The sequence below is a fragment of the Podarcis liolepis genome, assembly GCF_965112155.1.
Source record: "Podarcis liolepis genome assembly, chromosome: 4".
Classification (NCBI taxonomy): Eukaryota; Metazoa; Chordata; class Lepidosauria; order Squamata; family Lacertidae; genus Podarcis; species Podarcis liolepis.
Genome location: NC_139558.1, coordinates 3,758,803 through 3,775,438, shown reverse-complemented (window position 1 = coordinate 3,775,438; position 16,636 = coordinate 3,758,803). Strand labels below are relative to the sequence as shown.

At 44.4% G+C, this 16,636-nt stretch overlaps 1 protein-coding gene and 2 long non-coding RNA genes across 3 annotated transcripts in view; 2 read left to right on the top strand and 1 right to left on the bottom strand.

Moving 5' to 3' along the window:
• The window catches only part of LOC310706086, a 1,025,148-nt gene that overhangs the window by 703,670 nt on the left and 304,842 nt on the right, over window positions 1–16,636 (top strand). The window lies entirely within an intron of this gene.
• Window positions 1–16,636, top strand: part of LOC310706140 — an 88,835-nt gene that overhangs the window by 50,683 nt on the left and 21,516 nt on the right. The gene's annotated exons all lie outside the window — the stretch shown is intronic.
• LOC310704610 (uncharacterized protein) lies at window positions 8,878–10,428 on the bottom strand. The gene is made up of 2 exons (XM_083498257.1): window positions 9,474–10,428; window positions 8,878–9,331 (listed from the first exon to the last, which is right to left on the bottom strand). The coding sequence occupies exons 1-2, from the start codon at window positions 9,999–10,001 to the stop codon at window positions 9,266–9,268; spliced, it is 594 nt and encodes a 197-aa protein (XP_083354383.1). The 5' UTR covers window positions 10,002–10,428; the 3' UTR covers window positions 8,878–9,265.

The window sequence follows — 16,636 nt, the reverse complement described above, 5'->3', positions numbered from 1 at the left end:
GCAATGTTTGAGGTTATGGCATAGTGGAGCTTTTCCCATTGTTTGTTGGTATGTTCAGATCTCTTTTTTGTAATAAGATGCTGTAATACATTTTTAGATCGGATATATTCTGGGGGGGGGGGGCAGTGGCCTCTTCCTTACGGTGTTGTTGGAAGATATTCCGGATGTGTGTTTTGAGATCTCTGCATTCCTTATCAAACCAGATTGCAGCAAAGGGCTTCGCACTATGAATTGTTGTTTTGGAAACTCATTCAGAGATGTTGTTAGGATTTCAAATGATTCAATAGCATCTTGGGGGATTACTGAGTTAATTATAGAAGCTCTACATAGAATCATAGAGTTGGAATAGACCACAAGGGCCATCGAGTCCAACCCCCTGCCAAGCAGGAAACAAACATGATCTCAGTTTGGGACTGTTGGAGAAGTTTGTGAGTTGAGTCTCTGGTGCAAGGGATTCTAAGCAGGAAATCTTTGCTTGCTTCAGGAGTCAGAGGCAATGCAGATGTGAGCAGAGGATTTTTAAATTTGGTGGCCGGAGTCAAAGATGAATAATTGCCATTGGTGCAAAGTTCATGGCTCATGCCAGATCAGTTCCATTGGCAGGGGGTTCATGAAGAGGGTGCACGGGGAAGGAAGAGCTGATGGTTAGAATCACAGGGAGGTGATCGCTCTCACTGTGGTATCCCACCTGAAAGGTTTCAACCTAGTTTATCAGAGCAGAGGAGCCCAAGATGTAGTTGATCATGCTACTTCCTGTCCCAGAGACAAATGTGAACTCCCCTAGCCAATCACCTGGTAATGAACCATTCAGGATGACCGTCAAAACGTGCACACAACTTGGCAAGGCAAACTCCGGCCTCATTTATATGGGTGTCTTTGGAATACCTGCACGCTAGAGAGAAGCTCAGGCAGGGGACCCTTGGTCTCAAAACCCAGCTCTCTTGCAAGCTCAAAATTGTCTTTCCCACTCTTGCGTTGAAATTGCTTGCACTTAGCAGATTGATGTTGGGGAATTTGGTCTCCAGTTTTTCCAAAAATGATGTAAGTTGATTACAATAGCCCATCAATGTTTGCTTGTCGAGGCAAGGGGCAGGGTATAAACGTTGATTATAATTAGAACCAAGTTTGACGTTCTCAACAAGAATGCCTGGGCAATGTTGTCACATGGCTGGAGGGAAATCATTTCAAGATTAGGCTGCCGGGTGCAGAGAAGGGTTAGTCCCGCTTTATATAGGCCCAAATTGAGAGTGCTTCAAAATGCTTTATGAAGGAGAGAGTTGATCTTAATGTGCAAAATGACTAATCACAGGTTAATTGTAACATATTAACATGATGATAGAGCCATCTGGGTTTTTTTTTGCTGACAGCTTTTTAATGGTCTCAGACTCATGGGCATAATGGATTTTTAACAGCCACTGACAAACCAACCCTTATGACTACTTTCCATAAAAAGGTAGTACTCCCTTTAAAATGGGAGCATGTGGACACAGCTCTGCAGATTCTGACGGCTGGTGGAGGTAAATACTCTCTCGCAGTTTCAAGCAGCTAGCACCTTTCTCTCTCCAGCCATGTCCCTATGTGAGGACAGTGTGTAAATACCACTTGTCTGAACATGTTTGATCATCATAGGCTTGCTCATATGTAAATACTAGGGGTGTGTATAGGCCCCAGGATTGGCCTTGCATGTGATCTATCTATCTGTCTATGATCGGTTTCAAGAGTTGCTCTGAGCTCTCAGCTTCAATATGCAATTCAGGTTTCTAATCACTTTGTATAAAACAAAGCTCAGTGGTGCCCATTAGCTATACAGGGGACCCTCTAGTTACGCACTGTTCTGGATACGTAACTTTCGGGTTACGAATGTAGCAAACCTGGAAGTGTATACTTTCAGGTTTCACCACATGCGCATGCAGAAATTGTGTCTGCACATGTCCGCGGCGCCAGAAATCGCTTCTGTGCATGTCCAGATGTCGAAAATTGCACCTGTGCAGAAGCATTTTTTGGCGTCTGGGCATGCGCAGAAGCAATTTTCGGTATCTGCGCATGCGCAGACGCAATTTCTGGCATTGCTCGGTGAGTCCCTTCACCGCGCCATGCTGTGCCAGTTTAGCGCAGCATGCAGGGAACTCGCCGAGTGGGTGGCTTAGTTCAGGGGCAGCTCATGGGCCGGTAAAACCATCTTCGTGGGCCGGATCTGGCCCATGGGCCACACGTTGCCGACCCCGGACCCAGTATATAGACACCTTAAGCCAGCCCAGGCTTATAGGTGATAGGTCACCTTGTGTTGCAACTAGTGAATCACAACACTGGCCCTTTTGCAGCAGGGGATTGGCTGCCTGCCAGCTACCGACAACCTCATTGGAGCGTTTTAGAATCCTCCCTGTCTTTTGTTATGCAGTTGAAGCTCCAGGAGGCATTAAGGGCTAGGCCTGCAATGACATGCACGCAGCATGGGTTTGGCCTACAAAGCCTGCATGCATAACAATTTGGCTCCGCCCAGGGGTGCCAACTTGAATAAAATATGGAGGGGGGAAGGTAAGCTCCGCCCCACATAATCATTCACAAGATATGGTGCACACACACCATCTGACGGGGGCCCCGCCTCCCTCAAATATTTAATGGGGGGTGAAGGGACCTCAGTCCCTATGGGCTGGCTCCTCTGCCCCCTCCCCCAAGCCAATGCTTTCTTTCCCATCAAGTTGTGGTCGTGAATCCCCATGATAATTACCGTATTTTTTGCACCATAACACTCACTTTTTTCCTCCTAAAAAGTAAGGGGAAATGTCTGTGCATGTTATGGAGGGAATGCCTACGGGTGGCATGCCTACGGGTTTTCCTCCTCTAAAAACTACGTGCGTGTTATGGTCGGGTGCGTGTTATAGAGCGAAAAATACGGGTATATAGCAGATGGACTAGTCCCAGGACAGCATTGTCCTGAAAAGGTTAATGTTTATTTGTCACTGATACACCTAGCACATGCAGAATAGTGAAGTTTGTTACATTTCTCTGGAGGATTGTGACATGTTGTTAATTGGAAGGCGATAAGCCTGGCAAGTTAAGTGGCTTTTAATGGGCCATGCTGGATTAGGAAGATAAGTCACAATCTTCAGGTGCAGAGTGCAAGGGAACATGTATTTTAATTGGTGCATAGTTGAGTATTCGTGCATTTGAGGTAAATTATCTGGTAAAAAATGAGCATGTCATTTGTGTGACAGGCTTGTTTAGGCGCATTTACAATCCAATCCCACTTTCTTTAGCAGGGGGAAGAATTTCAGTGCTGGATGATTTTAAAAGCACATAACCCAAGGCATTAATGGAATTACAGAAGGGTTAAGGATGCCATAGACGCTTAGAAGGAAAACTTGGGCAAAGATGTGATAGATCACATGTAGATTTATGTGCAACACAAAATTAGCTTGGTTCCTTGGAGCATAACCTGCTCCCTTCAAGATGGGTGTTCAGTGCCATGAAATCAAACTCCTGTTATCATGCTTCTGTAGAATAATCTCATCCATGGCCTGGAATCCCTGGACTCCCAACAATTTAGCATCCATCCCTAGCAAAGAGGGAGAATAAACCCAGACAACCTATCCAGGTAGAAAGTGAGTGGTGCAATTTTAGCATATGCTATGTGCTTGGTTCTCTAGCTGTGATGCTCTTGCAGGGCATTTTGGTTCTGCAAAAGTGTTTGGTTTCTTAGAGGGGCCCTCCAGACCAGATCCAGTGGTTCCTAATAGCAAACCCCTGTATTTGACTACCAATAGCATCACAGGGACTCACTATGGAAAGGTGAGGCGAACTGGGCTTCCTCTCCAACACTGTGGGATTTTCTGTTTAAGCCCCCCTGGAGCTGATGGTAAGGTCAAACACAGGTGTCTGATACAGGAACTAATGAGTTAGGCCTGGATGGCCCCTATAGGAAACCAAACATATCCAAATGCCTCAACCATTTCTCTTAAGGATTGCTTCCCAGAATTTGATCGTCTTGGTTGCCCTCCTTTGTAAACGTTCCAACTTGTCAATATCTTTCTTAAATTGTGGTGCTGAGAACTGAACACGGTATTCCAGGAGGGGTCGTCAAGGCAAAATAGAGCAGGACTATTACTCCCTTGAACTCCCAGAAGTGCAAGCTGGATTTAGAAGAGGCAGAGGAACCAGAGGCCAAATTGCAAACATGCGCTGGATTATGGAGAAAGCTAGAGAGTTCCAGAAAGACATCTACTTCTGCTTCATTGACTATGCAAAAGCCTTTGACTGTGTCGACCACAGCAAACTATGGCAAGTTCTTAAAGAAATGGGAGTGCCTGATCACCTCATCTGTCTCCTGAGAAATCTCTATGTGGGACAAGAAGCTACAGTTAGAACTGGATATGGAACAACTGATTGGTTCAAAATTGGGAAAGGAGTACGACAAGGCTGTATATTGTCTCCCTGCTTATTTAACTTATATGCAGAATTCATCATGCGAAAGGCTGGGCTGGATGAATCCCTAGCCGGAATTAAGATTGCCGGAAGAAATATCAACAACCTCAGATATGCAGATGACACAACACTGATGACAGAAAGTGAGGAGGAATTAAAGAACCTTTTAATGAGGGTGAAAGAGGAGAGCGCAAAATATGGTCTGAAGCTCAACATCAAAAAAACGAAGATCATGGCCTCTGGTCCCATCACCTCCTGGCAAATAGAAGGGGGAAAATGGAGGCAGTGAGAGATTTTACTTTCTTGGGCTCCATGATCACTGTAGATGGTGACAGCAGCCACGAAATTAAAAGATGCCTGCTTCTTGGAAGAAAAGCAATGACAAACCTAGACAGCATCTTAAAAAGTAGAGACATCACCTTGCCAACAAAGGTCCGTATAGTAAAAGCTATGGTTTTCCCAGTAGTGATGTATGGAAGTGAGAGCTGGACCATAAAGAAGGCTGATCACCAAAGAATTGATGCTTTTGAATTATGGTGCTGGAGGAGACTCTTGAGACTCCCATGGACTGCAAGAAGATCAAACTGATCCATTCTGAAGGAAATCAGCCCTGAGTGCTCACTGGAAGGACAGATTGTGAAGCTGAGGCTCCAATACTTTGTCCACCTCATGAGAAGAGAAGACTCCCTGGAAAAGACCCTGATGTTGGGAAATATGGAAGGCACAAGGAGAAGGGGACGACGGAGGACGAGATGGTTGGACAGTGTTCTCGAAGCTACCAGCATGAGTTTGACCAAACTGCGGGAGGCAGTGGAAGACAGGAGTGCCTGGTGTGCTCTGGTCCATGGGGTCACGAAGAGTCAGGCACGACTAAACAACAACAACAACAATTACTCCCTTGATTGGAACTCTATACTTCTGTTGATGTAGCCTAGAATAGCATGAGCTTTTTTTGCTTCTGAAGCACACTGTTGACTCAAGTTAAGCTTGTGGTCTACTAAGACCCCTAAATCTGGTAAGCCAGGTGTCCTTCATCTTATATATGTGTAGGTGGGTATTCCTGCCAAAGTAGAGAACCTTATGTTTGTCCCTGTTGAAATTCATTTTGTAAATAATAAAAAAATAATAATTATCTGACTGGGTTGGCTCCCAACAAAATATTAAAAATACAATAAAGCACCAACCATTTAAAACTTCCCTGTCCAGGGCTGCCTTCAAATGTCTTCTAAAAGTCATATAGTTATTTGTCAGTTTGACATCTGATGGGTGGGCATTCCACAGGAATGGAAACCACCAGAAGGTCCTTTGAGATAGTGTTTGGGCTAGTCAACGTGAGCAGAGACGCTCCTTCAGGCATATAGGGCCTAGTTCTCCAATCTCTTCAGGTCATATTGAATCCTGATTGTGTCTTCTGTGAGAACCCTCCCAGTTTGGTGTCATCTGTAAATTTGATGAATATCCCCTCAATATCCCCTCAATTCCTTCATCCAAGTCATTTATAAAGATGCTGAACAACAATGGGCTCAGGACAGAACCCTGTGGCACCCCACTTGTCACTTTTTCCAGTATGACCTCTCCATCAAAACAAAATCTCTCCCATGCTGACAATTTCTCCTCATTTCTCTACCTTCTTCCAGCTCTGGACATTTCTCCAATTAGCTTGGTTAGCTTGGTTTTGTTTCTTGGGGGAAGAGAGAGCAAAGTTGTGTGTTGGGTTGGGTATTCCCTAATGTGCCTCAACATGCCTTGTTAATGGCTCAGCTCTGACTTGGGAATGTGAGACCCTAATCCCTTTGATTCATCTAGTCATTGATGGTTGATGTGCATGACTAATATTTAAAATGACAAGACATTTCTGGTTGAATTAAGCAGCCAATGGTAACGGTAAGGCAAAATCAAATAATGTAACGCAAATAGCATTTCCTCATTATCACTATCTACTCATTGCCTTAATTGCTAAGGAAACATTAATATTCACAGACATAAGTGGAATGTTTAAAGCTCTGCCTTACATTAGCAAAAGATAGAAATTTGCTACAAGTTACTTTATTAGAGTGGTGGATGATACCTTTGGGAAAATAGTATCTGTGATCTGTACCTAATTTGGAGCATATTTTCAGTTTACCTGAAATTAGGGGGAAATGAGTGCCTGGATAGTGTGGTGATTAGAATGGGGTTGAGCAAAGCAGTATCTTTTGCGTACTGCATTGGGCTCCAGTTCTGCTTGCTTCCTGCTGAAGCTCTAAAATTTCCCAGTCTAGCAGAAGACAGCTGGGACATTTCAAAGTCTCCTATTCCAGGTTTTGAATCAGCTTGCCTCACCTGGTTCTAAAAGACCCCACAACAGACATTGTAGAAAATACAGTATCCTGCCCCCCCCCCCCAAGTTGATGAACAATACCATTCAAAAGGTGTGTTTGTGTGCTGTGTCTTGTGATTGATTATGCAGGTCAGGCCTTACCTGCCCCTCCCATATTTTATTCAAATTGGCACCCCTGCCTGGAAGAGTAACTTCAAAGCAGCTTGCTCCATTTCAGAGCACTCCATTTTAGGAAGCAATTTGAATGCAAGCGTCTTCAAAATGGAGCAAAAGAACCCCCACAGCTACATATTGGGGCTTCCTGTCAGTGAAAGGGAGCCCTGCTTGTGAAGGAAGAGGCAGGAGCTCACATTAAGTTCCCGCTTGCTCCTCTGTCGCCATGTCCATACCTGCTCCACACATGATGTGCTGTTGGCCTTGGGGCTGGTGGGTGTGGCTTGTAGGGAATGGCCTAGGCCCGTGGTCTGGAGGCTCCCCAATGCCAAGAAACAGGCTAGTGAATAAAAACAGGATCACAGAGTTTCATTGTTTGGTCTGCTTGTTGGTAGAGAGGGAGGAAGCAGATTGAATTGGCTGGCTTCAATCCCATCCACTCAACCACAGAACCCAGTGATGGACTACATTAAAAGCAGCAACCCAAACACAGCCATCCATCAGTTCTTGAGCCAAGGTATCCCACATGGCTGCTGTAGTTACTGATACAAAGGTCAGGAATCGAGCTTCCCATTCTCTTATGTTTCTGTGTTTTAAGTATTTTTGTATAGTGCTGAACTTTAAGCATTTTCTGAATAAAAGATGATGGCTTCTATTCTTGACTGTAAGCCTGTGGGCATCTGCTGTTGTACAGCACTTCGTTACATTAGGTCCTTAATAATAATTTTTTTTGCCACAGCAGGACTCTTCAAGTTGACCTCGGAGTTTGCTTTAGGCAAATTCCATGGGCAACTCTACCTAGTGCTTATTAGAAAATCTCATGCTATTTTACTCTTGGGCCTTTCTTGAGTGTTGGATTTCTGTTTGCACAGAACAGCGTCACATCTCATGGTTTTAGTGATGCAAAGCAAGCAACTCATCTGACACTTAAACCAACTTTTGAAATACAGAGTGTGGAAATAAAAGACTGCCTTGTTTGTACTCAGGGCTGTCACCAGGCTCACACACAATGAGCATATTCTGCGCCAGAAATACCTTGACAGGTGTTAGCAGCTGGCTCTACAATTACAATTAACACAGTGCCTTTATTAGATTTGACATTGACATGTGTATTAATAAATCTTGGACTGGGGTAAGAAAATCACTCAGCTGTACTTTAAAGGTTTAATTACACATGTGCATGTTTGTGTGCAGTGTCTCCACACCCACATTCAATTTTCTCTGCCTAATGTCTTGTGTCACATTGGTGGGTTTTTTTTCTTTTTAAAAAATAGCTGGTGTTTATTTATAATATATATTCTCCCTACTAGACTCAGTAAAACAAGATGGATTTACATTTCTTAAAATTGCTTAGCAGTGAGACACCCCCTTGAGAGATTTCACTAATCTTTTAACATCTTTCAAAATTCCTACATGATTCTTGCCTGGCCAAGACTCTCCAAATTGTGTGTTGTTTATTTATTTATTTGCTCAATCAGTTCTTATTATTATTTAAAACATTTTCACCCAGTGTTTAGGAGAACTCCTTACAAGACAACTTACAAAAACCACTCACGTCGCTGTAGACAAAAGTCCATTCTCCCTCTAGGTTTCTTTCCCAAGGCTGCAGCTGTGTTCTAGGTAGGGGCCAGGGGAAACCAATGTGGTACCCTTCAGATGCTGTAGAACTACCTGGGCATTTTAATCCTACTAATGGCTCCTGGTGATAAGGCTACCCTGGCTCCATAGGGAAGGATACGACGCAGACCTTTTCATGGCTCTCCTGCATCTCCCTACTGTGAATGGTAAGATATTCTAGGAGTGACATTTGACAGAATCTGTTCCCTTTTTAGGAAAGGGTTCTGGAGGCTTTAATGTCTGTTGAAATTAGCAGTTTGTTGACATATACACAGGTCGAACAGACAGAAAAGAAGTTAACAGACAGTTTCACCATTTAAGCCAGCCAAGTATCTTACAGGCTATTTCTGGGAGCCAGGATAGTGGGTAGACATAGCAGACGACGCAGCGATTTCTCCAAAGCAGCTCTTTATTTGTAAGCTGGAACAGAACTGTACAGCAAACAGCTCAGCTGGCCTGCTTTTATAGGCAGCCGGCTGTCAATATTGTAGCAACAACAGCCCAGGGTTTCCCACCTAAAGTAACTGATGTGGACCTGAGTGAAAACTATATACATGATACTCCTGGTGGCCAGGGTGAGAACTTCAATACATAACACTTTTCCCCACCGAGATAGGGCATTAGTTACAATCATAGTGGTTCCATTACATACAGCAATACCCTTATTGGTTTCAGTAAGGAACATAAGCATATTAATTGACCCTATTCACCATACAGCTTTACATGTGCAGTTTGTCCAGTGAACATAGTCTTTTAAATATGCTGGGCACTTGGAAACCCTGCTGCATTGCCGAGGGCCAGTACCAGAGTCCGGGTGGCCTTCCGATTATGGCTGCGACTGTGGTGCAACCAAATGTGGCATTGAGCCCGAGTTCCCTGGCTCCGCTGCTGTCGAAGGAACTGCCGTGAGTGGACTTGGTGGACGGTCAGGCACGGTGGTAATGTGACGCAGGCTGCTGACCTTGCGGATCTCCTGGGCAGAGCGTTCAGCAGCTTCTGAGGCCACAGCCTCCTCAATGGCTTTCTGCAGTGTGAGGTCTGGCTTGGCGAGGAGACGCTGTTGCAGACGGATGTCCTGGACCCTGCAGGCGATTTGATCCATCAGGGCATCGTCTAAGTCTCGGAACTCGCAGTGCATTGCATCCTGTCGGAGGGCGGTGGTGTAGTTCTTGATTGACTCCCCCTCTGCCTGGTTCCGGTGGTAGAATGCATGGCGGGCAGCAATCTTGGATGGCTTTGGCGCGTAGTGGTTGCAGAGCTTCTCTTGAATCGTGTCCCACGGTGCTGCCTGGACTGCTAAAGGCGCAACCAATGCTCGGGCCGTCTTGAACACCTCAGGTCCACAAAGGCTGAGGAAGAGGCCCCGCTTCTGCTCTTCAGACCCACTTGTCAGCTCATTTGCTTGGAGGTAGCAGTCGAACCGAGCGAGGTAGGAGTCCCATGATTCAGAGGCTGGGGCAAACGGCGGTAGAGGCACGAGTGAAGCCATGGTTCCGATGCCGATGTGGAGGCAGTGGATGGAACACAGTGCTCTAGCCAGAACAGTCAGCTCTGAATTGGTTCCGTTCTGTGATTTCGCTCAGTGTTTCAGCTCCATGATTCAGCTCAGCTCAGAGGGTGGCCGCGTCTGGCTGTGCTCTGATGTCCATTGATCCCACCTTCGTCGCCAGTGTTAAATAGTGGGTAGACATAGCAGACGACGCAGCGATATCTCCAAAGCAGCTCTTTATTTGTAAGCTGGAGCAGAACTGAACAGCAAACAGCTCAGCCGGCCTGCTTTTATAGGCAGCTGGCTGTCAACAATGTAGCAACAACAACCCAGGGTTTCCCGCCTAAAATAACTGATGTGGACCTGAGTGAAAACTACATACACAACACTCCTGGTGGCCAGGGTGAGAACTTCAATACATAACAATAACAATTTTCTCCATCAAGTGCAAAACTCACTTTGACTCTTTTTCTCACTCTGCCTCCAACTAACCAAAACAGTAATGGTTTTGGTTTTATCTTTTAAATGTGTGATAATAGCATAAATTCATAAAAAAACCCTTTTAAAGACATAGCTTGTAGTGAATCATTTTGACCCCTAAATGTTTCCATTAATGATTTGTGGCTGTCAAAAAAGTAAAACTTCTTGTAATTGGTAACTTAAGAGGTACATCCTTACTTTTATAAAGTCACTCTGAATTTTACTATTGATTTCTTCACCTCTTGGGCAAATAATGCACTTTGACTTAATGCTCCTGCTTAGAAACAGCTGCACCTTAATGTTTGGGGTGGGCCTAGGGGGCTTGTCTTCCTTCTTTACAGAGAAGAACCCTGTTTGAAGGGCTGTCTGGTCCTACACAATCATTTCAAGCCTGCTAGCAGTAACTGTTAGCAGTAAACTGCCAGGTCACTGTGACTCGTCTTGGGTTCCCTGTAAATGTAACTTCCGAGTCTGAGTCAGTCTCAGCTCAGTACGTATGTGAGTTGCAGGCAGAGTGGCTCCAGGCTCCAGTTATTCAGAAACTAAGATCTGTGCCTCTCTGAAGACTAAGATAGCTGCTATGAGCACTCTGTGCATGCTCTTTAACTATGCTGTTTATGAACAAGTTTATTTTCTTCAAGTAAAAGTATTATTCTGTTCATAAAGAAGACTGCATTGATTAATTTACCACTGTGTGAAACATGGCTCGCTGCATTCTGTATCTGCTGTTTGGAGGTGAACCAGGACAGGGGCTCATCCACTGTTCCGCTTGCCCTGAGTCTAGAAGCCACAGGTCAGAGTGATTTCTCCCTTGCTTGGCATGGGTCCAGTTGGTTTTGCCTTTGCCCCACCACTTTATCCTGGAAAATGCACTCTTTAGCACTAAATTGGGGTAAATGTCAATCCAGAAAAAAACCTGACTGGCATTCAGCAGTAAAGAGCAGGTTTTCCTGGGGAGAAGTTGTGGGACAAGAGGAAGGATGTTTGAACCGTGTGTGTTGCACTGAGAGAGTATATGAGGAGCTACTTTAAAATGAAGGTTTTCCTGGCCACAACAGCATGGCTGAAATAAATGTAGACTTCTCTTTGTGTTGGATTTGCTATCAACACGAATTTCAAAACAGTAGGAATAAAGGCTTATGTCTCATCCCATTTTGCATTTGGAAAAGCTCAGAAGAGTAGAACAACTCTACAGTCACACAGCAGATCCAGAAAAAACATTAAAAGTCATCCTTTATTTTTGGTTCTCTCTCTCTGGCCCCCACTTTGTTCTAATCACAAAACCACACTGCTTTTTGCTTGAGAGCTTGCTTAGCTCTTCGTCCTCATAAATGAAAAACATAAAGGCAAAAGTGAGCCAATATGTTCCTGAAAATAATGCCTTTTCCTTATCTTTTGCATCTGGAGTGTCAGTTACAGAGACACAAAAAGCTTTGAGAGTTAGATTTCTCCTCCCCTCCCCTCCCCCAAGGAAATTAAAATCTGCTGAGAATTGCTTTATCAAAAGATGTCTATCTAATAATTCCTTTAGCAATTCAACTACGGTAAAGTTACCTTGAGAGAGTATTATGAGGCTTTTTCTTTTTTAAAGCATAATGTTTCTCATTCATTGTCTGGAATGGATCTTGAATTCAAATTTAGTGTTATCATATTCAGCATACTTGCAAGTGGCCCAGGAAGTCCATCACAGTCACATTTGACTTCAAAAGAGGAAAGCTCTAAAAAGTGAGGTGGAAATGAAACTGGAAGGGAGAGTCCGTTTCTCCAGAAAACTTTAGGGTTATTCAAAACCATCATAATTGCATTCACAAATGATGAAATGGGAGTGAAGATTTTGGTGAATTTTCCATGTGTATCTGGCCATACACAGGATGATGAATTAAACCGGTCTTTGGTTCTTTTTACATCCTTACCATTGGCATCATCAATTTGGCCTCCTGCCTTTCTAGAGTTAAATCAGCAAAGCAGGAGGCAGATCTTGCAGGACTCACAGGTAAAATTCTGTATGTGTGCGGACTTATCCGCACTTACGGTATCTTCCCTCTACTTTCCAGGCATCCTCCATGCTTTAAAGCTCCGTGTCCAAGTGCGTGTTCTCTCTCTCTCTCTCTCTCTCTCTCTCTCTCTCTCTCTCTCCTGACACTTTCCCCATGAAAGCCCACTCTTTAAATCACTCTGGAATCAGAGCAAATGACAATATGCAGAAAACCTGAATTGTCATTTGTTGTGCTTCAGCATTAAGGAGCGGGATTTTACGGGAAAAGTTCTGAGGCAAAACCAAAGTGTGCTTGGGCCTGGAGGTTTAAAAGCCTGGAAAGCGTGAGACAAAAACTAAGTGTGGATAAGGCCGTAGTCAGGCTGCGGCAGCAGCTGAAGCCGGGCTGGGGCCCCAATGCAGACCCACCGATTTAGAAGAAGAAGAAGAAGAGTTTGGATTTGATATCCCGCCTTTCACTCCCCTTCAGGAGTCTCAAAGCGGCTAACATTCTCCTTTCCCTTCCTCCCCCACAACAAACACTCTGTGAGGTGAGTGGGGCTGAGAGACTTCACAGAAGTGTGACTGGCCCAAGGTCACCCAGCAGCTGCATGTGGAGGAGCGGAGACACGAACCCGGTTTCCCAGATTACGTGACTACCGCTCCTAACCACTACACCACACTGGTGTTTGAGCTGTGGAATCTGGGTGCTGTTGCTCATGGAATCTTCTGCCTCATTAAAAGGTAAAGGTACCCCTGTCCGTACAGGCCAGCCTTGACAGACTCTGGGGTTGTGCGCCCATCTCACTCAAGAGGCTGGGGGCCAGCGCTGTCCGGAGACACTTCCGGTTCATGTGGCCAGCGTGACATCGCTGCTCTGGTGAGCCAGAGCCACACACGGAAACACCATTTACCTTCCTGCTAGTAAGCGGTCCCTATTTATCTACTTGCACCTGGGAGTGCTTTCAAACTGCTAGGTTGGCAGGTGCTGGGACCGAACGACGGGAGCTCACCCCACCGCGGGGATTTGAACTGCCGACCTTTCGATCGGCAAGCCCTAGGCGCTGAGGCTTTTACCCACAGCGCCACCTGCGTCCCCTCTGCTTCATTAGACAAGTGCTAAATACTAGGCTCCTAGTGCTCCCTGCCCATCCATTTATTAAATATAATATATTCCAGGCCTTCACATGGGGTATATGCCTTTGTGCTTCTAGTGTTCCTGCATCCTTCTGGAAACTCCCCCCCCCTCAGCCCCCCCCTTCATGCCCAAACTAGGAACTTCCCACACATATAGGACTGATTTAATATTGGATCTTGCAAAGTCAGAGCCTTCATACTTCTTGGCCACCACTGGGGCTGAAGATGCCCATCCCTGCTGCTTTAGCTACATGAAAGGCACTCTGAACTTTGTGTGTGAGGTCAGGCCCCAACCACAGACTTCGAGGTTCCCAGCTGAAGCCTCTGTTGACTCAACAGTTACTGGTATATAAAATTAATGCAGGGGGTGGTAATTAATGGTTCAAATTCTATAGCTGGCCTTTGTCTGCCTTTGTCAGATATATGTTGTCTTTCCCCCCCCCCTTCCTCCTTTTTCTTTTTTGCATAAACTTTGTAGATATTTTCTTCCCGCAAAGCAACCCTGCTGAGGGAAATGGATATAAACACTTTGAATGTCAAATTCATTTCATTACAAAAATACTTGAAAAGCCTCATTAGCAAGAAACAAAACAGAAACACCCACATCCATTTTGCTTATCTTGTGTCATCAGTGACAGTTGGGAAAGACAAATACGCCTTCCCTTCTATTACTGCCGTCAGCGAAGCAGTAAAGCTTAAAGAGAAGGGGGGAAATGCAAATAAAACCCATGAACCTATGAAAGCTTTAACTACAGTTCCAGATGAACATGTATTCTGCAATGAATAATGCCAGGAAATACTTCATGTGGCATCCTATTTCCCCCCATGTCATCCAGTGACTCTTGAGTACTAAAATAACATTAGTTGTTTTATTACCATAGGAACTACTGTCATGTCCTTCTGCGTATCCTTTAAGGGGGGTTGGGGGGTAGTTTCCATATTTTTTGTTTTGAACTGAAGATTCAAAATAACTGCGTTAGCACCATGAAAGTGTTCACAGCTGGAAGATTCCCTACAAGATTGTATGGATTCACTGATTTATAAATCCTGCATGAAGAGATTTTGTTATAGCAATGGTGGGACACAGCTCACAGTCACAGCTTCTCTTCACTTAGATGCTTTTAGATGTTTTTGGCTATGATGTTGTTATATTTTTTATTGCTCCGATGTACAGTGGTACCTCAGGTTAAGTACTTAATTCGTTCCGGAGGTCCGTACGTAACCTGAAACTGTTCTTAACCTGAAGGACCACTTTAGCTAATGGGGCCTCCTGCTGCTGCCACGCCGCCGGAGCACAATTTCTGTTCTCATCCTGAAGCAAAGTTCTTAACCTGAAGCATTATTTCTGGGTTAGCGGAGTCTGTAACCTGAAGCGTATGTAACCTGAGGTACCACTGTATTTGCCATTCTGGGCTCCTCTGGGAAGAATCTGGGATAGAAATTTAATTATAAATGAATAATCCATTCTATGCAGCCACTGACATAGAGGATTTCCCCAGTGATTTCTCCTCCAGGAAGTTCTTGGGTGAGGGACCCAGCAAGTCACTTGCCACAAAAACCACACAGCTACATAGAACACTGTTTCCATTTGAGTCTGGTTGCTCTCCCTGTCTTCCTTGCTTCCATATGTACCTTTTGGTAATATTTATACCTGACTCTCCAGTGAACACCTGTGGAGTGAAAGGTCTGTCATTCTGATGCTAAATAACTGCCATCTGATGTGGCCTACCCTTGTTTCCCACTAGTACTGCAGAGTTCAGTGTACATTGCAATATCATGATGATATGATTTACTGCAAGAAGTGTGGAACCTAAAAGTTGCAATTTGTGCCAGCCCTTCCTCTTGGTCCCTCCTAAAGACCTTTTCAGACTTGTAATGTTTTTAGGTGCACACCTAAAAATGTATGGTATGAATTTGACCTGTTTGCCAGCAGAGGGCTAAAAGAGCTAGGATGGGCTGTGATCAAATATACACAAGGTAACAAACCCAGTTTTTGCTGTGTAATGCACAATATGGCCCTAGCATGCTTTTGAGCCAGCCAGATTCATGTATAGGAAGACTCTGGCTACTGTGTTCGTTCTGCTCCTAATGGCTTACGGTTGTCCTTCATCTTCCGCTCAGAAATTCTTCTTTGCTCTATAAGCCTATTAGTTTTTGTTCTGTTCTCATTCACTAATGAGAATAATTGGTCTCTATCCTCCTCCTTTCAGGCAACCTTCTGTGAATTTGTAGATGGGTCACGTCTCCTTTCAGTCCTCTTGTCTCTAGACGGAACATGTTTAAATCACTTGCCCTTTCCTCACAGATCCTATTTTCCCAAACGTTTTATCATTTTTTCCTTGCTGTCCTCTGAACTCACTCCAATTTGTCTGTCCTCTCAAACATATTTTGCTCCCCCCCAAATGAATGTAGTAATCCAGCTGAGGCCTAATCAGTGTCAAAAAGAGCAAAATAATTACCTCGCTTGTTTTGCATGCTGTACTCCTGTTAATACTTCTCAGTGTAATATTTTATGGTTTTATACACAGTGCAGCCTTACTGAATTGTAATCTGTTGTGTTGTTTGCTAAATCCTACTCTCTGTGGCATTAGTCACTTGACATTACAATGTTATTCCCTCACCCCCGAAGCCTAAACTGCTGTGTACAATATCTTGTCTACTCAGCATCCTTCCATTTTATGAGGAATATTTCTTTAATCAGATAAAAGTGTCTGAAAATGAGCACTAAAAACTTTCATGTACATCTGACAGAAATTATGCGGCTTAAATAAACCAGACAAATTAGGCAAAACCATTTATGGCATAATTCTCATGTAGCTGCATCCGTCTGCAGAGGGAGAAGATCAGCATAAGACTCAATAGGGCCCCCAAACTCCTCCCTCCCTCCCTCCCTCCCTCTGTGCAGGTGCAATTCATTAGGTATGGCTGGTACATGCTTTGATGCGCAGCTACTGCTACTGCTACAATCTGTGTACATGCAGCTTTCCAGAAAGGTTCAAGATGCCCCCTATTGCAAGGGATTTGTAATCTGTAATTCAACATA

Coding starts and splice junctions, on each gene's coding strand:
- LOC310704610 (XM_083498257.1), bottom strand. CDS start 10,001: ATGGCTTCACTCGTGCCTCTACCGCCGTTTGCCCCAGCCTCTGAATCA. Junction 9,332..9,473: donor CTGCCCAGGAGATCCGCAAG/GTCAGCAGCCTG, acceptor CATAATCGGAAG/GCCACCCGGACTCTGGTACT.